This window comes from Phacochoerus africanus, chromosome 1, assembly GCF_016906955.1.
Source record: "Phacochoerus africanus isolate WHEZ1 chromosome 1, ROS_Pafr_v1, whole genome shotgun sequence".
Taxonomy (NCBI): Eukaryota; Metazoa; Chordata; class Mammalia; order Artiodactyla; family Suidae; genus Phacochoerus; species Phacochoerus africanus.
The window spans coordinates 203091824-203114507 of NC_062544.1; the positions used below are offsets into that span (position 1 = coordinate 203091824).

The 22684-nt window shown below is 38.2% G+C and overlaps 1 protein-coding gene across 4 annotated transcripts in view; it reads left to right on the forward strand.

Moving 5' to 3' along the window:
* Nucleotides 1-22684, forward strand: part of VPS8 (VPS8 subunit of CORVET complex) — a 254741-nt gene that overhangs the window by 36670 nt on the left and 195387 nt on the right. For all 4 annotated transcript variants that reach the window (XR_007135933.1, XM_047788199.1, XM_047788209.1 and 1 more), the window contains 11 exons: nucleotides 82-149; nucleotides 1410-1563; nucleotides 1674-1733; nucleotides 4417-4524; nucleotides 8599-8679; nucleotides 11035-11205; nucleotides 14998-15072; nucleotides 16152-16187; nucleotides 17075-17165; nucleotides 17583-17629; nucleotides 18555-18644. Coding sequence is in view for 3 of the 4 variants with exons in the window: in XM_047788199.1 (XP_047644155.1) it covers nucleotides 82-149; nucleotides 1410-1563; nucleotides 1674-1733; nucleotides 4417-4524; nucleotides 8599-8679; nucleotides 11035-11205; nucleotides 14998-15072; nucleotides 16152-16187; nucleotides 17075-17165; nucleotides 17583-17629; nucleotides 18555-18644 (981 nt within the window). In the remaining variant the exon portion in view is untranslated. The remainder of the gene's footprint in view (nucleotides 1-81; nucleotides 150-1409; nucleotides 1564-1673; nucleotides 1734-4416; nucleotides 4525-8598; nucleotides 8680-11034; nucleotides 11206-14997; nucleotides 15073-16151; nucleotides 16188-17074; nucleotides 17166-17582; nucleotides 17630-18554; nucleotides 18645-22684) is intronic.

Consider the following 22684-nt stretch of genomic DNA (forward strand, 5'->3'; position numbering starts at 1 on the left):
TTATAATTTTTTTCCCTACCTTTTAAACATTTGATTGGTTGTTTAAAAATCTATAAGAAAATAAATTCCTTCTCTGTTTAGTTTACAGATGATCCAACTCTTGCAATTTGCAACGACAGCGGAGGTTCTGTTTTTGAATTGACATTTAAGTAAGAGACTAATGGATGTTTGTAGACAAAAGATTAGTTCTGGTTTAGTGACTTTAAACACGAAGAGGTCTGGAAAATCCATGTGATTGAAAATAGGTTGTGGCTGTGTATTATAATTACCTGTGGAGGCTTATAGAATATAAGAGCTCCAGGCCTGATCCCCAACCCCCTCGATTCTGTCTCAGTAGATCTGAGTTAGGATTCTGGACTCTTACTCCCCAAAGTATTCATAAGCTCTTTCAAGCTTGGGGACCATTATTTTGCAGTATCTCACTCTTTTCGGTTTAGGCCCCAGGCCCAGTTGATTATAATCATAATGGCCAGGTGTAGAAAGGTTTTTATTGCCTTGGAATTGTCCTGTTTACTCTTTAAATAAGAGCAAAGACTGTTTAGATGCATGGAAGAACATTTATAAAGCTGAGTTTTTAAAAAAGCAGAACATAAAATTTAATGTGTTTTATGTTTCCATTAAGTTCTTCAAAGTAAGGACTATGTTTCTTGTATTTCTCATACCTTGTAACAATGCTGAGTTCAGAGTAATTGCTTCAGAAATATTCTTGATTTATCCCGCTGTTTATTGAGCATCTCCTATGTGTAGACATGGTTCTAGACATCCAAGTTATAGCTGTGAACCAAACAAGGTTGCTACTCTATTAGAATTTACATTCTAGTTAGAGTGGGGATAGGGAAACAGACAATAAACCAATACATCAGTGAAGTAACTGGAGAGAGTTATGAGTGCTGAGAAGAAATAAGGTTAGTGTGCTGGAATGCAGTAGAGAATAATTCAGGAAGATCTCTCTCTGGAGGTGACATTTGAGCAAAGGCCTGAATGACAGTCTGGTCAGCAAATGCAGAGATCTGGAAGAAGTGTTCCAGCCAGAGGGACATTCAAACACAAAGGCTTTGAGGTGGCCTGCTGAAGCACTGGAGAGAAGGCAGGTGTGGCTGGAGCGTGTTTGTCAGGAGCAGCAGTAGTGGGAGAGGAGTGAAGACAGGAGCCAGATCATATAGGACCTTTTAAACATGGTAAAGAGTGGTTTCTGTTTTTATGTACAGCAGTAAGCCATTGGAGTGCTTTTAGCAGAAGAGTGATGAATCTGACCTGCACATTAAAAATAACTTGCTGATGTCATGTGGAGTTTGGATTGTTGGGGGCGGGAGTAGGAGCTAGGAGGCTTTTGTAGTAGTTCATGCCAGGGATGTGATGCCTTGGATCAGTGCTAAATTGCTTCTGCATTTTTTTGGTTACGTTTTCAGGAGAGTGATGGGAGTGAGAACGTGTGAATCTAGATGCCTGTTCAGTGGTTCCAAGGGTGAAGTTTGCTGTATTGAGCCTCTACATTCTAAGCCCGAGTTGAAAGATCATCCCATCACACAGTTTTCCTTATTGGCCATGGCATCCTTAACAAAGGTAGGAGGTGTATTTAGAAGATGAAGTTCCTAACTTTTAGAGGGTTTGAATACCAAAAATTTGAAAATTATTGGGTGGGTATTAAAAATGAATTTTTTTTTCCCCTAAAGATACTGGTCATTGGATTGAAGCCATCCTTAAAAGTGTGGATGACCTTTCCTTATGGACGGGTGAGTAAGCCTCTCCATCTTATTGACAAAAAGACCATGTCAGGAGGTTGGGGAAAATGACTTGGAAATCTCTGAGGTTTCAGAAAACTAGGTGGAATGGAAATCAGTGGTGCAAAGGTCAGTGTCTGTTTATCTTGATGTAGCCAAAGCAGCATAAACTGGTGACTAGAACAGTGTCTTGGGGATCATGAGATCTTTATTTTTTTTACCTTTATTTTGTTAAGTTTTTCTCTCAGGAACAGCTGCTGCTTTTTTAAAAAATATTTTCTTTTATTAAAGTATAGTTGACTTATAATATTGTGCCAATATCTGCTGTACAGCAGAGTGTCCCAGTCATACATGTATATATATATACACATTCCCTTTCTTGTATTATCTTCCAGCATGGTCTGTCCCAGGAGACTGGATATAGTTCCCTGTGCTGTACAGCAGGACCTCATTGCTTATCCCTTCTAAATGTAATCGTTTGTATCGACTAAGCCAAACTCCCAGTCCATCCCCCTCCCTCCCTCCTCATTGGCAACCACAAGTCTGTTCTCTATGTCTGTGAGTCTGTTTCTCTTCTTTAGATAGGTTCATTTGTGACATATTTTAGATTGCACATATAAATGATACCATATATTATTTGTCTTTCTCTTTCTTCACTTAGTGTGAGAATCTCTGGTTGCATCCATGCTGCTGCAAATGGCAGTTATTTTGTTCTTTTTATGGCTGGGTAGTATTCCATTGCATATATATACACTACATCTTCCTAATCCATTCATCTGTCGATGGACATTTAGGTTGTTTCCATGTCTTGGCTACTGTGAATCATGCTGCTGTGAACATATGGGTGCATGTGTCTTTTTGAATTGTAATTTTGTCTGGACATATGCCAGTGGGATTGCTGGATCATATGGTAGTTCTATATTTAGTTTTCTGAGGAACCTCCTTACTGTTTTCCATAGTGGCTGTACCAATTTACATCTCCACCAGCAGTGTAAGAGGGTTCCCTTTTCTCCACACCCTCTCCAGCATTTGTTATTTGTGAACTTATTAATATGGCCATTCTGACCAAGGCAAGGTGGTGTACCTCATTGTAGTTTTGATTTGCATTTCTCTAATAATTTACAGCTGCTGCTTTCACACTGACTACTAATGGAGAATACTCCACCGAAATAGCTGGCATGCATTGTTACTACATACTCTTTCCTTAGCTGCTTCTGCCTCTGATATTTTACTTTGGGGGATGATACTTCTCAGAATGAATTATGCACACCTCAGTTTCCCTTTTCTTTCCTGCTTGGCTGTTTTCAGAGGGTCGTTATCTTCCAGTGTGTGTATGAGGACAGGCATTGATGAGATAGGATGGAGAATAAAGGTGCAGAACCAGGACTAGTTCAGAACGCAGCCCCTGTACTGAGAGAGCTCACTGTTCTGTTTTCTTCTTAGTACCCTGTGAATGGTTGGGCTCAGGGGAAGTGGGTCTGCCTTTTCAGATGGCAAAGCTGGTCTAGATTGCCATTAACAATCTCCTTGGCTAATTGAGATTTATTATGGTGTTATGCGTTTGCATCTTTTTGTATGTTTTTTCCCACCATTTTTTAATGAACATTTTCAGAGACTTTGAAAGAAATCTACATTGAACATCTATATACCTATCATTGTACAATTCTACCATTAGCCGTGGCATGTGGAGGTTCCCAGGCTAAGGGTCAAACCAGAGCTACAGCTGCTGGCCAGGGATTGAACCCTCATCCTCATGGATCTTAGTTGGATTCGTTTCTGTTGCAGCACAATGGGAACTCCTTATCATTCACATTTTACTGTATTATATACCTGCTCATCTCTATTCACCCATCAAATTACATTCTTTAAAATGTATTTCCAAGAAAGTTGCAGAAATCAGTACTCTTTTCTCTAAATATTCAACATGCGTATGATTAACTACAGTTCAATATTTGTTGAAGTTTTTCCTTTGGTGTAAAAATTTACATATGCTGAAGTGCACACATCTTAAGTGCACATCTACTGAACTTTAATGTATGTATGTATGTGTATATATATATATATATATATATATATTTTTTTTTTTTTTTTGCTTTTTAGGGCCACACCTGCGGCGTGTGGAAGTTCCCAGGCTAGCAGTTGAATTGGAGCTGTAGCTGCTGGCATACACCACAGGTACTGCATCGCAAGATCCAAGGCATGTCTGTGACCTACACCACAGCCACGGCAATGCTGGATCCTTAACCCACTGAGCAAGGCCAGGGATTGAACCTGTATCCTCATGGATACTAGTTGGCTTTGTTACTGCTGAGCCACAGTGGGAATTCCAGACAAATGTGTATACTTTCGTAACCCAAACCTCTGTCAAGATGTAGAACATTTCCATCCACACAGAAAGGTTCCTCATGACACTTCCCAGTTAGTCCCTGCTCTGTTGGAATCTTAATGAGAAATTAGAAGTCTTATCAAGGAACACAATCAGATGCTGGCTTTTATGTTTTGTTTTGTTCTGGGGTTTTATTTATTTATTTTTTTGGCCTCACTCGTGGCATAGGGAAGTTTCCAGGCCAGGAATTGAACCCTGGATCCTTAACCAAAGTGGGAACTCCTAGATGCTGTTTTTAACCAGAGTTTTCTCTTTTTTTTTTTTTCTGACTGCTAACTGTGATGACTTTTTTTCTTGCTTCTTACTTAGATGGATCCTTCCAGTGTTCCATTGCTGGCCTGGCACTTTGTGGCAGTGCATAATTATGTGAATCCCATGCTTGCCTTCTGCAGAGGAGACGTTGTTCATTTTCTATTGGTAAGTCCTAATAGGATGCTAGATCTGTGGTAAGGTCCTTTATCTTAAGATTATTTTTCTGATGATTCACCAGTAATTTAATATCGTGTCAAAGAATATACCTTCCTAATTCTTTGGTGGGTGACCTATTTAATTTTTATCTGGGGCTTTAGTGGTTAACCTGGAAAACAGCTTATCACCCTTAGCTCCATGCCTCTTCATGGTGTATTTCTCAGTTTCATCTCCCTTGATGAATGAATAATTGATGGTTTATATATATGTATAAATATATGAATAGACATATGTCTGTATTAATGGCTTACCTATCTATATATAGTATATTTATTAGACAGCAAGTATCATTGTAAACCTGCTGTATTCTCTATGCTGTGATGGACATGAGGCGATTGAAGGAAATAAAAACTTAATTTCTTCTTTCACATAGCTTAAAGTGTGATTTGAAAGGCATACTTCACTACTACTAGTGAGAAGAGTTGAAGGATTCAACTATGTGATGGTAATTTAAAAACTGACATAAGTTTAGGGTATGAAGAGATTTGTATGGACTAGAGAGGCCGTGGAAGACTTTACGAATGATATGGGGCAAATACTACAGGAGGGGTGGATGTGCATATCAGGGGAAATAAAATGAAGTGACAGAGGTAAGAATGTGCTTGTGTACTCTCTCCTTGGCTTTCCTAGCTCACTGAAGCCAAGGCATCACTGTCCATCTAGTTTCTCCAGCCAGTCATCTAGGAGTTGCCTTTCAGTTACATCTTTCCCTTCCTTTCTGCTCCATCTCACATCTATTGACTCTGAATTTACTCCCTTTTTGTCCTCCCCAGTGCTGCCTCCCTAGCCTAAACCACTGACATTTCAGCCTAGGCTCTGGTGTAGCTTCCTGACTAGTCTTTGGCTTCAGTGCTTTTACATATACTCACACATCTTGCCAGGAAGGCTCTGTGTGGCCCCACGTTATCCTGGCTCATGATTAGCATTGCCTTCCCCCACCTCCTGACCTCAGTCAGTGTTTTCTGCTACAGACCCTGGTAGGCCCTTCTCCTCTGATAACTTTCAGCACTTTAAAAATTACTCATCTAATATTTTTCTTCCTCACTAGACTGAAAGCTCTGTAAGTCTAAAACCAACTCTACTTCTCTATTCCAGCCACTAGGATACTGCTTGTGTATAGAAGGTCCCTAGTAAATGTTTATAGAATTTATGACAGGGAGAAACTTGTTGAAAATAAAGAATACATGGCATGGATATGGATTAGGGGTTGGCAAACTATGACCTATAGGCGAAATCTGGCTGGCTGTTTTTGTAAATAAAGTTTTATTGGAACACAGACATGCACATTGGCTTATGTATTATTTATGGCTGCTTTCACACTACAGTGGCAGAGTTGAGTAGTTGTGACAGAGAATATATGCTCCACAGAACCTAAAATACTTATTGTATGGCCTTTTACAGAAAAAGTTTTCTGACCTCTGATCTAGATTATATAATAATTGGCCTAGATTGGTAACGGGGAGCCATTATGGGTTCTTAGTTAATTAAAGTGATGTTTTATGAAAATCACTGTAGAAACAGCAAAAAGAAGAGATTACAAGAGGTAGGAGGGAAATGGAAGGTTTTACCCTTATAGTAAAGCAAGTGTGAGGCCTTTAGACAAGGGTGGTTGGTTGCAGTGAGAGTTGGGGGGGGGTGGCATTTTGAAGGAAAGACAGAGCTTCTCATCCTATTGGATCTGGGGACTGAAGGACAGAGAGAGAGCAATGCATTTTTGGCTTTGCATTGTAGTAGCATGAAATATTCAAAGGGTTAGGGTTAGGGAAGAAATGAATGTGTTGAGCTGGAAGTGAAGATGAAACACTCAAGTGTTGTATTGAGGAATGTCCTCTGGGTCGATGACAGTCCAGGTCAGGGATGCAAATGAAAATTCCAGGATGGAGAAGCTAGTTGAAGCTGTGAAAATCAAAAGTGAGAGCATATGTAACCTTGGGGGACACTCACACAAGGGAGAGGAAAAAGAATAGGCAGTAGGAAAGAAGTTCCTCTAAAGGCATATAGAGGTGGGAGGGGAATAGGACAGTATGGCATCTCATAGAAGACAAAGAAGGATAGGCTTCAGGGCTTTGTCAATTCCAGGGTAATACCCATACCAAAGAAAGATCAAGGAAGAAGACTGAAGATAAGGCCACTTGATATGCAAGAAGTAGTTCTTTAGAAACTTTTCATAGGACTAATTATCAGTGGAATTGAGGTGGAAGTTAGATTATAGGGCCTTGTTAAAGAAATGGGTGTTTAGAAGGAACAAATTCACATAACCATAGTACATTATTTGGCTGTAAGAGGAAAAAGAATGGTTAACTAGCTGTAAGAAGTGAATCACGGGAGTTTTTTATTTTTGTTTTTTGAAGATGAAAAAGTCAAACCTGTTTGATAGCAAGAGGGAAAAGTCCCTTTCAAAGTAGTGATTGAATATGCTAGCAAGGGAGAGAGAATAATTAAACAATGATGGAGACAGTAGGATTTAGAGTATGGACAGGTGAAGTAATTTTCTTTAGCAAGGAATTTGGCAAATCTTGAAGTAGTTAATGTTGGCATTGATCTTTTTGTTTATGAAACACTTTCAACATATGCAAGACATGAAACAATTTGGTGCTGTCCTACGTTCATTTCACAAATGCAGAAACTGAAAGAATAAATTTTTGCCCTTGTGACTCAGCTGTAATAGTGGAACTTACTCTTAAACAGAGGTCCCAGGTTCCTTTTACTAGAATATCCTTTCTTAAGGGGAAGTGACTTAGGAAATGAAGTTGGACGTACACATTAGATGGTATGAGTTGTTTGTCAAGATATCTGGTGAAGTCAGTACTAAAAGTGGTAGGACTGGAAGACAAAGAGAAATTGAGACCTAAAGGGAAAGGAGGCCATCTAGAACACTGCTATGTGGAGTATACAGGAAAACCCAGGTTGATAAAATGTCATGAATTTAGGGCAGGTCATTGTGCTGTGTCTCTGTCGTCTTCAGTGTTCTGTCACCTGGCAGCAGAAGTGGAGAGAGCAAATTATAAGGATGCTTGAAGATTATAGTGTGTGTGTGTGTATGCATATATAAATAGAATATTGACATTTAGGTTTCTTTTGGGAAATTTTGGGCTGTTAGAGCTATAATAGTAATACTTCAGAAAAGTCTAGCTTTTTGTCACTGGAACAGGTTTTTTTTTTTTCTTTTTCTTTTCCTTTTAATGAACTTTTGTTTGACTTTTTCACACCATGTCACCAATCCTATTTTATGATTTAACTGGCTAAATACAGTCACTGATGTAATGAAGTTAGGTCGTTCTGAATTACGACAGTGTGAATATTACATTACTGCATTTGCCAATACAGGTCTGCCCTGGGGATGTTGTGGGTTCAATTTCAGACCACTGCAATAAAGCAAATATTGCAATAAAGTGAGTTGCATAAGTTGTTTGGTTTCCCAGTGCATATAAAAGTTATGTTTATATGATACTGTAGTCTTTTAAGCGTGCAATAGCATTATTTCTTAAAAAAACAAAACAAAACAATGTACATACCTTAATTAAAAAATACTTCATTGCTAAAAAATGCCAAGACATTTGCAATATAGTAACATCAAATATCACTTATCATAGATCACTATGACAAATAAAATAATAATGAAAAAGTTTGAGCTGTTGCAAGAATTAACAAAATGTGACCCAAAGACACAAACTGAGCAAATGTTCTTGGAAAAATGGTGTTGATGGACTTGTTTGACACAGGGTTGCCACACTTTTGATTTGTAAAAAACGCAATGTCTGAAACGCACAATAAAATGAAGTGCATTAAAATGAGGTTATAGCTAAACTAACAACTAGATGACTGACCAGATTTGTATTTTGGAATAAATCATGGTGTGAATGCTTTTTTTCACTTGTGTAATAGTTTCTTTAATTATCTATATTTTTGTTTTAAGCATGCTCTGGATGGAAATTGTTTTCTAGATGGATTGACTAGATGAGAGACTAAAAATGTTTCTCAAACAATAGACAGAAATTTAGGTTGTTTTTATTTCATTATCAGGTTAAGAGAGATGAATCTGGAGCAATACATGTTACTAAGCAAAAGCATCTTCACCTATACTATGACCTCATCAACTTTACTGTGAGTATTATTGAAATAAAATATCCACATTTATTTTAGGTAATTGTTTGGAGTCCATGGGATATTTAGGCTGCCAGGATTTCTGCCATAAACTCTGACCTTTAAGATTATATAAAATATGGACAGAGTGAAGTCCTGCTTGTGTTGAGTAAAGTCTGAGTTTGGTGTGATGCCACATTATTTTCGTTGTCTCTCAGCTTCATGTCCTGCTGAACACTGGCAGGATCAGTAAAATTTTCTTTCATGTCCTGATTAGCTCAAGGAGGAGATCATTTCTTCAGGATCATTGCCAGGTTTTCTTTTTAAACACATTTTTGGGAGTTCCCGTCATGGCGCAGTGGTTAACGAATCCGACTAGGAACCATGAGGTTGCGGGTTCGGTCCCTGCCCTTGCTCAGTGGGTTAATGATCCGGCGTTGCTGTGAGCTGTGGTGTAGGTCGCAGACGCAGCTCGGATCCCGCGTTGCTGTGGCTCTGGCGTAGGCCGGCGGCTACAGCTCCGATTCAACCCCTAGCCTGGGAACCTCCATATGCCGCGGGAGCGGCCCAAGAAATAGCAACAACAACAACAACAAAAAGACAAAAAACAAACAAACAAACAAACAAACCAAAAAACCCCACACATTTTTGTACTTCAGAGTCTGTCCTAATTGGTCCAGGAGCTGTTCTTTTCCTGTGGCTAAAAACTTTGCAGAGTTCTCACTCTCTCATGCATCTCAGTCCTGAGCAACTTTTGATTTAAAAAACAGATTATTTTCCTTTTGTATCAGTTTTTGTAACAGATGATTTAATAATTTAGTTGCATATTGCCTTTTATTCTCAGACTTTTGATTTAGAAATACTTTTTTCCACACACATTTCATGAAATAATTTTGTTCCACCTATCCTCTATTCTCATGCATATAAGACATCAGTGTTTTTGTCATCACCCGAAGCCCTTGTTGAACCATCTTAACACAGTTTTCTAGAATTCATCATAGTCACTTCCATTTAAAAGGTTTGGGATACAGCACTTAAAAAATCTGCATGTGATTCTGCTGTTGGAAAAATTTTCTCAGCCACTAGTAACCATTCTCCTGATATTTGCCCTGTAGCTTACCCAGGATATAACTGATGTAATGGCTAACTGGGTCACTTTGTAAATTACCTTTAAAGGCTTGTTTTTGCAACATGTCAACACTTAAAATTGTGAGGGTCTCATCCTCAGAATAATTGCTAAAGCTGCTATCCTTTTTGTCATTCTTTCTCTTTTAACCAGATGACCTTGGAAAGCATCTAAAAAGTAGCACTAAGTTTGTAAAAGGCTAAATAATGTGTCTTTCCTAAGTGATACATTATTTCTCAAAGTAAAGTAATCAAGGCAGCACCCAATAAAAGCTCTTTGTAAATAATTGGAGTGTTAAACTCTGTTTTCTGTGAGAAAATTTTATTTTGGAAAACCCAACCAAACTAGACCCTTCCCTCATAGCAGCCACCACACAATGATAACGTATAGATTCAGCAAAGTTAAAAGAAAATTGATCAATTTTCAACTTGATTGTCTTTGGTTTGTTATTATGCAAATAATTTGTGATAACATGGAGACAGATCATATAAATAAACCAAAGTGAATACCAGAGAGAGAGGGGAAGCACTTTGTTCTGGCTAATTTAGAATTCTTACTGAGCAGATTTTAAGACTTTATTTATTTCTTGGGGAGAGATTGTGATTTTTTTTCAAAAAATTTTAAAAAAAATAAGAAACCTTATATCTAACACAAGTAATTTATCAAAATGGCATTCTTCAGAAGATTTTAACATTATTATTAAGTTACTGCTTTAAAAATTATAATAGTACTTATTAAAGAATGTTCAGAATATATAGGAAAATAGAGCAAAGAACTCTGCCATAATTTGTAGGTATGTTTTGAAGGAAATAGGTATTTTAAATAACTTCTATTTTAAAATACGTGTCACTTTAACAATCATTCTTTGACCATCTAGGTTTATGAGATTTTATTTGCCCTTTTGTTTGATCAATGTCAGAAACATTAGACATTTAAAATTAGTCACCTTGCTTAAGTCATTGTGTCGATGTATCTTTTGAAACATTTGATAAAAAACAATACCTCCCATAATAACTATTAGATAGAGCCTTTCATTAACCTTCTTCTACACCATCAAAGCTCAGTACCATGCTGTGTACCTGCTGTTCTCCAGGCGGTCACTGAGTAGTTCTTGCTGTGATTATGTTGTCATCAAGTTGTTAGTTAAGTAGATAAAGTTTTCAGTGTCATTTAACCAAGTGGCCAAGCTTTCTGTCCTGGATGATGGTGTGGGATGGGCCTCACTTCTGTGTTATGTGCTTGAATTACAGTGGATAAATTCACGCACAATTGTGCTCTTGGACAGTGTAGAGAAATTGCATGTGATTGACAGGCAAACTCAAGAGGAATTGGAAACAGTGGAGATCTCAGAAGTTCAGTTGGTCTATAATAGCAGCCATTTTAAATCACTGGCCACTGGAGGAAATGTGAGCCAGGCCCTGGTAAGCATAAGCCATTATTTTAGTATTGCCCTGATACCCTCGGTATTTTGCTGTTTTACTCTGAAGTGTTATCTTTATGATTTGAGGTGTTGCTTTAAAACCTACCAAGTTGTAGTAGATGTGAGTGTGTTTGTAAGTATTCAGAATGTGAGCTAAGGCAATGATTCCTGTTATCTTCTTTCTAGGAATGTGACTAATTTAATACCAAAGAATTTTAACTTTTATACTAAAATAATGAAATGAAACTGAATGTTCATGAGAAAGAAATTTAAAAGCAAGATATTTTAGGAAGTTTAATAAGATGGCATGAAGCCTGACAGATTTAAGGAATAAACGAATAGAGAGATGGTAGCCTAAAAGGCTTTGGAAATATTTGGGTGATTGGTAAAAGCTTGAGTAGTAATGGAGGCTGTGGCCATTAAAACACAATGATAGCTTTGAGAGAAAGAAAGAAGATTCTTTAGGAATAGGAAATACAGGAAATGTAGGAGTCTGCAGAGAAGGAAGGTACTCAAGTTATGGTCTCAGCATTAATTTTACTGCAATAAAATTTTAAGCAACAACAATAATGGCCTTTAGCAATATATACAGATTATTTACAGTTCAATTCCGTTGAATCATGATCTCATGTCTCCTTAACTGGTGATCTTTAAGTGGGAAATTTAGGCTCTTGTGAGGCTTCTCTGGGTGATTTCTTGAAAAAATGGTAATAATGGTCATATTTAATGAGTGTCTATAGCATAATACCTAGCCATAACTCAAATATCCCTGAGATGTTAGAAATTCAGAGAGTAGAATTATTATCCCACAAAGGACAGCAATCCCTGACCAAATGGGAAACAAATGACCTGAGACCCATGATGGTACCAGCTTCTAGCCTTGAGAGAGTTTCCAGGCTGTGGCTCAGGGTGGAGGAGCTCACCCAGAGCCTGAAGGACTCCATGAGATGAGTAAGAATTGACACCGCAGGAAGACAAGGGTGGGTGGAGTTTCTGGAGCAGTGTACTGGAGAGGAGAGTGCTGTATAAAGGGTCCTCCTGGGGTGTTCAGCAGACTTCTGAGCAGAAGATCCTTGTGAGGAAACCACCCCAGGCCAGGGCAAGAAATATTTGGGCGATTTAGAAGGAACTGTATCCAGTGCTCACACCGGCTTGTTTACACCAGCCAGATGGGAAACTTCATGATTCACTGGGCACTGGGAAGAGTACTCAGGGACATCTTGCTGTAGCAGTGGGGTACAAGTGGAACTAGAGTAAATACTGCCCTAGTCCCCACTAACAGATCTTAAGAACAAGACCAGAAAGGATCAAATTGTTTCCAAGTAACTTTGCCTTCTAAAACAAAGCACAAGAGTCTTAATAGGAGTACAGAAATTTCCAGGACCCAACAAGGTAAAATTCACAATGTCTGCCATTCCTAGATTCCTAGGCATGCTGAGAAGAAAAACACAACTTATAATGAGGTGAAAAATCAGTCAAAACTGACTTAGATCTGAAACAGATGTTACAATTAGCAGACCATGGACATAACAATTATTGTAATTGTAGTCCATATGGCCAAAAATTTAAGTAGAGACTTGGAGATACTAAAAAAGATGCAAATTTAACTTCTAGAGATAAAAGCTATAGTGCTTGAGATGAAAAATGCAGAGGTTCCCGTCATGGCTCAGTGGTTAACAAATCTGACTAGGAACCATGAGATTGCAGGTTTGATCCCTGGCCATGCTCAGTGGGTTAAGGATCCGGCATTGCTGTGAGCTGCGGTGTAGGTCACAGAAAGGCTCGGATCTGATGTTGCTGTGACTGTGGCATAGGCCGGTGGATACAGCTCGGATTGGACCCCTAGCCTGGGAACCTCCATATGCTACAGGTGAGGCCCTAGAAAAGACAAAAAAAAAAGAAAAAAGAAAAAAGAAAAATACATTGGATGAGATTAACAGAGAGTAGACATTGCAAAAAAAAAAAAAATTCATGAACTTGAAGATAGAGCAATAGAATCTATCCAAAATGAAACAAACAAAAAAAATTTTTTTTTTTTAAAATATTGTTAGTGACCTCTGATCCCCAAGTAGGCTACTGTATGTGTAGTTGAAATCTCTGGAGAGGAGAGAAAAAAATTAGAAGAAATAATGGTCAAAACCTTTCCAAAACTATAAACACACAATTTCAAGAAGGTCAGTGAACCCAAACACAAGTAAAGAAACCATGCATAGGAGTTCCATTTGTGGCTCAGCAGGTTAAAGACCTGACTTTGACTCTGTGAGAATACAGGTTCGATCCCTGGCCTCACTCAGTGGGTTAAGAATGCAGAGTTGCTGCAAGATGCAGCATAGGTCATAGATGTGGCACGGATCTGGTGTTGCTATGGCTGTGAAGCAGAAACCTTTAAAAAATACTAGCGTAGAAACCAGCAGCATATAAAAAGAGTAATCATGATCAAATGATGTTTATCCAAGTCTTGCAGGGCTGATTTAGCATTCAGAAGTCAATGTAATTCACCATATTAGTTGATTGTAAAAGAAAGGTCATAGTAGCATCTCAGAAGAGGTAGGAAAAGTATTTGACAAAATTCAGTATCATTCCTGATAAAACTCTTAGCAAACTAGGAATAGAAGGGAACTTCTTCTGCGTTTCCATCATGTCAAGGAAATTGTGTGGTTATGTTAAAGAGACTCTTGGAGTTCCCGTCGTGGCGCAGTGGTTAACCAATCCGACTAGGAACCATGAGGTTGCGGGTTTGGTCCCTGCTCTTGCTCAGTGGGTTAAGGATCCGGCGTTGCCGTGAGCTGTGGTGTAGGTTGCAGATGCAGCTCAGATCCCGTGTTGCTGTAGCTCTGGCGTAGGCTGGTGGCTACAGTTCCGATTCGACCCCTAACCTGGGAATCTCCATATGCCGTGGAAGCGGCCCTAGAAAAGGCAAAAAGACAAAAAAAAAAAAAAAGACTCTTATTTACTGTGCATATACTGAATTTTTGTAAATGAAATTTCTAGAGTCTGAGATTCACTTCAAAATTATACTGTGTTATAAGGGAGTCACTAGGATATAGATGAAATGAGATTGGTGATGTTTAATGAAGCTGATTAATGGATACATTGGGCTAATTATTTTATTCTACCTTTGTATCTATTTTTAAATTTTCATAGTAAGAAGTTGAAATGTTACTAGTTATCAGTTATTGACCACTTAGCTATTTGAGGAGAATTATAAATGTTAATATATTTAAGCCTCCCTGAAACTCAGTGATTTTCAAAGATAGAAAAACATAATGTTGGAAGTTCAAAACTTGTTAAAAAGGTCACACCCAGCAGGTGACAGAGCCAAAATTTGCAACCTAGATTTATCAGATATTAGGTTTTGTTTCTATTTTGCTGGGCTCTGCTGACTCTCATATATTATGCTTCTTTGTCTTCCTGTTTCCTTTTGTTTTTTGTTGGTATTTGTTTCAAAGAATGTGGAGGTACTATTTTCAATTAGCCCTATTCTTTGCCATGAGCAGTGACTATCTGTTGTCCAGTAGTGTAGGTTGCAGTACTTTTCCTTTAGATTTAGAAGTTGGCATGTTCCTCCCTTTCCCTCATTACTCTGAAAAATAAAAAAAAGCATATATAAGCAGAGAATTACTTTGTGTACTTTGTCTTTTCTGCCACTTCCACTTACAGACTGGCACTTGACTGACATTTTTTTCCCAACTCACTTATAGAATGAAACCATGTTGTCTCTGTAACTCATATGCTTTAAAACTTGAGACTTCTAATGCATGTAATTTTTACTCTAATTTTTTTTTTTTTATAGGCTTTGGTTGGTGAGAAGGCTTGCTATCAATCCATAAGTAGCTATGGTGGTCAGATCTTTTATTTGGGGACAAAAGTAAGTTCTTCCACTGACTTGGCATTCGTTTGTGTGAGGATAGTTTGGGCTAAAGGAGGTTGGTGGTAAAGAGGACAGTCCATGACAAAGTGAATATTGATCAGCAGTAATCTAAAACTTTTAGGGATTAGATGGTTGGGATATTTAACTTATTTTTTTTTTTTAAGATTGCCCCTTCATGGAGTTCCCGTTGTGGCACAGTGGAAACGAATCCAACCTCGAGCCATGAGGTTGTGGGTTCGAGCCCTGGACTCCCTCAGTGGGTTAAGGATCTGGCATTGCCGTGACCTGTGGTGTAGGTTGCAGATGTGGCTCAGATCTGGCATTGCTTTGGCTGTGGCATAGGCCAGCAGCTTTAGCTCCAATTCTACCCCTAGCCTGGGAACCTCCATATGCTGCGGGAGCGGCCCTAAAAAAGCAAAAAAAAAAAAAAAAAGAAAAGAGATTACCCCTTCATTTTATTATAGGTTTTAATAAAGTGTTGAATATAGTTCCCTGTGCTGTACAACTAATGAATTTATCTTCTCTACGTTTAGACATATTTTTTTACTTCTGTTTAGGTTCTGGGTAATAGGATGCTTATTTTCTTTAGTCAGAGGTATACTTTCATAATCATCCTTCACATTTATGTTTTTATGACCAAGAAGTTATAATGTGTATTTGTCATGTAATTAAGATGTCCTTTAGCTTAGATCAGCTAAGGACACATTAAAATGTACTGAGACATTTGACTTAGAATAGAAACTTTAGAAACTTTTTTGTGTATCAGTTTGTTCCTTTGGCTTTTTTTTTTTTTTTTTTTTGAAACTTAACATGGAGAAATAAGTTGAGAGATTGACTTTCCTTCTCCCTTGTCTGTGGAATTAGCTGCTTCTTGGTTTGTAGACTTACTGACCTTTAAATGTTTGATTTACTCTTTAATGTGGGTCCTTGAAGACGCTTCAGTAAATGCTTCTAACTGTAGTGTGAAATGTTTTTACTTAAAGTGTTGTAAAATGAGCTGTAGCTCTAGACAAATGTGTTTCTCAGACAAGTCTGTTAAAAGTGATCATTTGAATTTCCTTCTCTTTGTTTTCCAGTCTGTTTATGTGATGATGCTGAGGAGCTGGAGAGAGGTGAGTCCAGTGTAATTTTATATATTAGCACTATTGAATTGAGAGCATCTTAACGTTTTTTGTTTTGACCTTATAGAAAAAGATTATTTGGACTTGTGCTCTTTTAATTTCAGCAGTGTATATAGCAAAACCATTGTAAATTTTATATGCTTGATTTGATAAAACTATGAATCAAGATAAGGTTTGGGTGCCTATATCAGAAAATTCAAAATAGCAACGGTGTAAACGATTTCTCTCTTATGTGAAAGCAATCTGGAGATGGGCAGTCTGTGGCTAGTATGGCAGCTCCATGGCCTTTGGCACACTGCCCTATTCCACCATCCTTGTGTGTGGATTCTAGTTTAAGGTCATCTTTTGTTCATATGACTTTCTGGAACTCAGGCTGTTAAGTCCACATTCCAGGAAGGAGAAATGAGAAGAGAAGGCTGGCTTTTTAAGGTAACATCCCAGAAATGTCCAGATAGCACTTCCACTTATCATGGCCCAGAACTTCATCACATGGCCCCAGGTGACTACGAGGAGTCTTAGAAATGTCCTAAAGCTGGTTTATTGCTAGCTCAAATAAACTTGGGATTTGTTCCTAAGGAGGAGGGAATGAGTGGATGTTGTGATAAACAATTAGGCATTTCTGCTCCAGTGACAATCCTCCTGTTTTCCTCTTTTCATATTTAGGCTTTATGGCTGCTTATATTAGCCTTTACAGTCACTATACTATCCAGTGCTTTAGGAGGTTGTTTTCTTGGAAATAAGATAATTCATTCACATGGTCATTGGAGTAATTTTAGCTACAAGGCAGCAACTTCTGGAAAGATATTAAGTAGAATAGGAATTTTGACTGGTGAGTGTTCAATCGAAGGGGTCTGGCTTCTCTCCTCTATTCATTTTAGAGAGTGGATCACCTCCTGAAACAAGACTGTCTCACAGAAGCCTTGGCTCTTGCATGGTCTTTCCATGAAGGAAAAGCAAAAGCAGTAGTGGGTAAGTTAATAGAACACTGATACAATAGATGTTGTTTTTCTAGAGCAGAGACAATGAATAATACTAATCACTCATAGAACACTTAGTGTTCAGATGTTTTATAAGCAAAATGTCAAACCTTATAGACTTACAAAAAAATAAAAAATAAAACCTTACAGACTTCCAGTAAAAAAGGTTAATGACAAGAAAAGGAGATAGAATATTAAATGTCTCTTTTAAAGTTGATTTCATAAGGAAAATTTACTGTTAAACAAAAGGGAAGTATACTGACTTGCTGTCTGGTCCAATAGATGGGATGTGTTACGGAATATTGTTATATCTGATGTTAGCATAGGTTATAAGTAGAAGACCAGAGCAGTTTCACTTCTGAAGATGTGGATTAACTTTGAATTTATGCTGGATTTTGCTTCTCTTCAGGATTATCAGGGGATGCTACTAAGCGAAAGGCTATTGTTGCAGATCGGGTGAGTATTTTAATTGTGTCTTTACTGGGGTACAGTACAGATTTGCCTTTGGGATTTGCTAATAATTTTTGAGCATGATTAGAGAAATGTCTACAGTCAAGGAGAGAGTGTATAAAAAAACAAGTCAGATTATAATTCCTTGGTGTTATCTTGAGTACTTTTAAAATTCCTCATCATCTTTTTTTTCCCCCTTGCTCACTCTCTTGAAAATGATACGTAGTAAAATAGCCAAAAGACAGCAGGGAGGAAAACCCAGGCATCTGGATTATTTCTGAACTTCATCATAGCCTGTAGAGAGTTGACATTTGTTAGTCTTTATAAACTGATTAGTAATTATGAGAAATACTACATGTGCAAGTGTTTGTGTTGCCTGAGGTAGCAGAGAGGGCTGCTGTTTATTATTATTATTATTATTATTATTATTATTGTTATTATTAACTAGCATTAATATGGCTAATGTTAATATTTAATTCCTCCACATTTTTATTGTGCAAGTGCTTTGGTGAAAATTATACTACAGATTAGAAAACATGCACAGAATTGGTCATTCCTTAGACTTATGATTTTTCTTTGTATCTAATAAAAAGAATTGGCTATCTGTGTTCTTTAGAGAAAGACCAATGCAGAGGATAACTGAAGAGCTCAACTTCAACTTTTTATTTCCTGAGCAACATATATACTAATGAGATCTGGAACCTGGAACTATTTGTTAGGAAAGATTAGTGAATTGGTACTAGCTCTGAGGCTTAGAGAAATTAGCCTAGGGTTAAAAAAAATTGAGAAATGAGCCACTAAAAACTTTAATTATATTTTTAATAGGAAATCGAAACCTGATTGTGTATTACTTAAGAAGATTACATGTATTAAGTATTAGAAAACTTTGGAGATATATTTTAATTTCTATATAAGGCTCTTTTCCTTACAGATGGTAGAAATCCTATTCCATTATGCAGATCGAGCCTTAAAAAAGTGCCCAGACCAGGGAAAAATCCAAGTGATGGAGCAGCATTTTCAGGTACACCTTTGCAAGTTGTTCTAATAGACATTGCTATGAATAGGTCTAGTACTGCTCTTTGATATTACTTGGGAATGAGACTTTCATGTTTTGGTTAAACATTTTTCAGTATTCACAGCTTTATTTCAGGATTTGTGGAGCGTTCTAAATCATTAATTTTTTTTTTTTTTTTTTTGCTTTTTAGGGCCACACCTGCAGCATATGGAAGTTCTCAGCCTAGGGGTCAAATTGGAGCTACAGCTGCCGGCCTGCACCGCAGCTACAGCAATGTGGGATCTGAGCTGTGTCTGTGACCTATGCCACAGGTTACAGCAATGCCTGATCCTTAACCCACTGAGCAAGGCCAGGGATCGAACCCGCATCCTCATGGGATACTAGTTGGATTGGTTTCCACTGAGCCATGATGAGAATTCCCTAAATGATTAAATTTTGAAGTAACTGGTATACGGACACATGGGAACAGAGGAGTACAATGTTATGGATGTTAGCACTTAGATTCTTGGTGCTGGATGGAATGAAAGAACGTATGTATGAGGGTACATACCTGTGAACTGACACCTTTACACCTTACTTATGACTAACACTTTACAGTAACTAGGCTAGTTGGAGAAGAAGTGTACTGCCAACGTTTAAATTTAATTCTTCTTAGGATCACCTGTGAGTCAAGAATAGCTAAATTTCAAAAGACAGTATGGATCTCTTCAATATATTAAGGAAAGACCTTTAGTTTCTCTTTGAAACTTAGTGAAAATGGAAGTCAAGGAATGATTTAAAAACCTTCACAGTATTTATTATTAAAGTTTTACCATTTGCAGTGATCTCCAAATAATATTTGTTGCAAATCTGTTTCTTCTCCATTCCAAGGGGTCTGTCCTCTCCCCCATGCCTCTCCTTTGGAGAGTCTGATACAGGGGTCAGTAAACATTTTCTTAAAGGACCAGATGGTAAAATTTAGGCTTTGTGGGGCTCATATGGTCTCCATCACTTATTCTTCTTTGTGTTTTTTTGTTTGTTTTTAAACAATTCTTTAAAAATGTAAAAACTGTTCTTAGCTGTGAGCCATTCAAAAATAGGTGGTACACAGGACTTGGTCCATAGGCCAAAGTGTTCAACCTCTGCTCTGGTATGTATAGGCACTGGGCAGTAAGGAGTGTGTAAAAGATGCATGGTTCTTACTCTCTTAAAGTTGACGGTCTAGTCCAGATAACTTTTCTTCCGTATATTAATGGAAATATTTAGAAGAAATCTTGGGTATTGGAGTTCTGAGGAGCAGACGCAGCTCGTAAATTTTTATATCTCCATTTGATGCTCTTAACCTTGGAAGACAAGGATGGATATGACAATTAACAGTTGGAGGGTATCAGAGCAGAATTTGGTTTCCTGAACTGTTCTCTTTAATGCCACAGTAGTGGGCTTCTGGCAGAGTAACTTTTATTGCCGTTTGGCTAGAGGCTCATTAAATTTGTCAGTAGAGAAGAGAAAGAAGCCTATATAAAATTATAAAAAGAGACAACTGAGGAGGAAAACATATGGCAAAAAGAAAGCATTTGGGGACAGAACTGTTTCAGAATGGTACCTTGTATATAAATGATTTTTTTTAGATCAATGAAGAATATATAGAAAAAGAAACTTAGTAACGAGAAGATGTCTACTACCAAGATGTGTTAGAATGTTACTTATGTAAGAACTCTGGCTGTTGGAAGGTGTCCTTTGTTGAAAAGAGACATCCCATAAGGAGTGGTAGGAGGGGCTAGCGAGGGGTGTGTGTGTTTGTGTGCGTGCCCACACGATATGGAGACCACCTTACTGGGGAAGAACATGGTAGAGAGCTATGGAAGAAGAAATGAACAAAAGTGATGCTCTGGAGAAATACGGAAGCATCTCAGCATGACAGGGACTACAGATGATAGTTTCTAAAACAGATTGTAAAATTTACTGAGAAATAGACTATAGTAGTAATGTGTTCTTTAACCATCTAGATATTTGTTGGAAATTTCCTTCTGTTAAAAGAGCGTCTGATAACACTTGAGTTATTAATGATTTAGTCTCATAGAAGATAAAGGAAACAATGGTGGGAATCATTGTTCTGAATTTATTTTTTTCTAAAAAATGATATTCTCTCTCTCTTTTTTTTTTTTTGTCTTTTTGCCATTTCTTGGGCCACTCCCACGGCATATGGAGGTTCCCAGGCTAGGGGTCTAATAGGAGCTGTAGCCACTGGCCTACACCAGAGCCACAGCAATGCGGGATCCAAGCCACGTCTGCGACCCACACCACAGCTCATGGCAACGCCGGATCCTTAACCCACTGAGCAAGGCCAGGGATCGAACCCGCAACCTCATGGTTCCTAGTCGGATTCGTTAACCACTGAGCCACGACGGGAACTCCAAAAATGATATTCTTTAATAGAGCTCTTTATTTTTTATTTTTTTGTCTTTTCTAGGGCTGCACCCGCAGCATATGGAAGTTCCCAGGCTAGGGGTCTAATTGGAGCTGTAACTGCCAGCCTACACCACAGGCACAGCAATGCGGGATCTGAGCCACGTCTGCAACCTACACAACAGCTCACGGCAACCCCGGATCCTTAACCCACTGAGCGAGGCCAGGGATTGAACCCGCAACCTCATTGTTCCTAGGTGGATTCATTAACCACTGAGCCATGACAGAAACTCCTTGTATTATTTTTTTAGATTCCACGTATAAGTGATATCATGTGATATTTGGTCTTTCTGTCTGGCTTATTTCACTTAGTATGATAATCTCTAGGTCCGTCCATGTTGCTGCAAATGCCATTATTTCATTCCTTTTTATGGCTGAGTAATATTCCATTGCATATATGTACCACATCTTCCTTATCCATTCCTCTGTTGATGGACATTTAGCTTGCTTCCATGTCTCAACTATTGTAAATACTGTTGCCATGAACATTGGGGTGCATGTATCTTTTCAAATTATGATTTTCTCTGGAGATATGCCCAGGAGTGGGATTGCAGGATTATATGGTAACTCTGTTTTTAGTTTTCTTTTTTACAGAAACTCCATACTGTTCTCCATAGTAGCTGCCGTAATTTACCTTCCCACCAACAATGTAGGAGGGCTCCCTTTTCTCCATACCCTCTCTAGCATTCACTGTTGGCGGACTTTTTGATGATGGCCACCCTGAATGGTATGAAGTGATGCCTCACTGTAGTTTTGATTTCTCTGATAAGTAGAGATGTTGATCATCTTTTCATGTGTCTTTGGCCGTCTGTATGCTTCTTTGGAAAAATATCTATTTATATCTGCCCAATTTTTTCTTTTCTTTTCTTTCTCTTTTTTTTTTGTGGTCTTTTTGCCTTTTCTAGGGCTGCTCCTGCGGCATATGGAGGTTCCCAGGCTGGGAGTCAAATTGGAGCTGTAATCGCTAGCCTATGCCAGAGCTATAGCAACGTGGGATCTGAGCCACGTCTGCTACCTACACCACAGCTCATGGCAACGCCAGATCCTGAACCCACTGAGCAAGGCCAGGGATCAAACCTGCAACCTCATGGTTCCTAGTTGGATTTGCCACAACGGGAACTCCCCAATTTTTTTTTTTTTTTTGATTGGGTTGTTTGATTTTTTTGTTATAAAGCTGTATGATGTATTTGTATATTTTGGAGATTAATCCCTTGTCAGTTGCATTGTTTGCAAATATTTTCTCTCATTCTATATATTGTCTTTTTGTTTTATTTATAGTTTCTTTTGCTGTGCAAAAGCTCTAAAGTTTAATTAGGTCCCATTTGTTTATTTTGGGGTTTTTTGAGGGGAGGGGTGGGCCACATCTCCGCAGCATGCAGAAGTTCCTAGGCCAGGGATGAAACCCTCACCATAGCAGCAACTGAAGCTGCATCAAGATCCTTAACCTACTGAGCCCCCAGGGAACTCGTTTATTTTTGGTCTTATGTCCATTATTCCGGGAGGTGATCCAAAAAGATATTGCTGCAGTTTATCTTAAAAAGTGTTCTGCCTGTGTTTTTCTCTAGTTTTACAGTATTCAGTCTTAAATTTAGGTCTTTAAT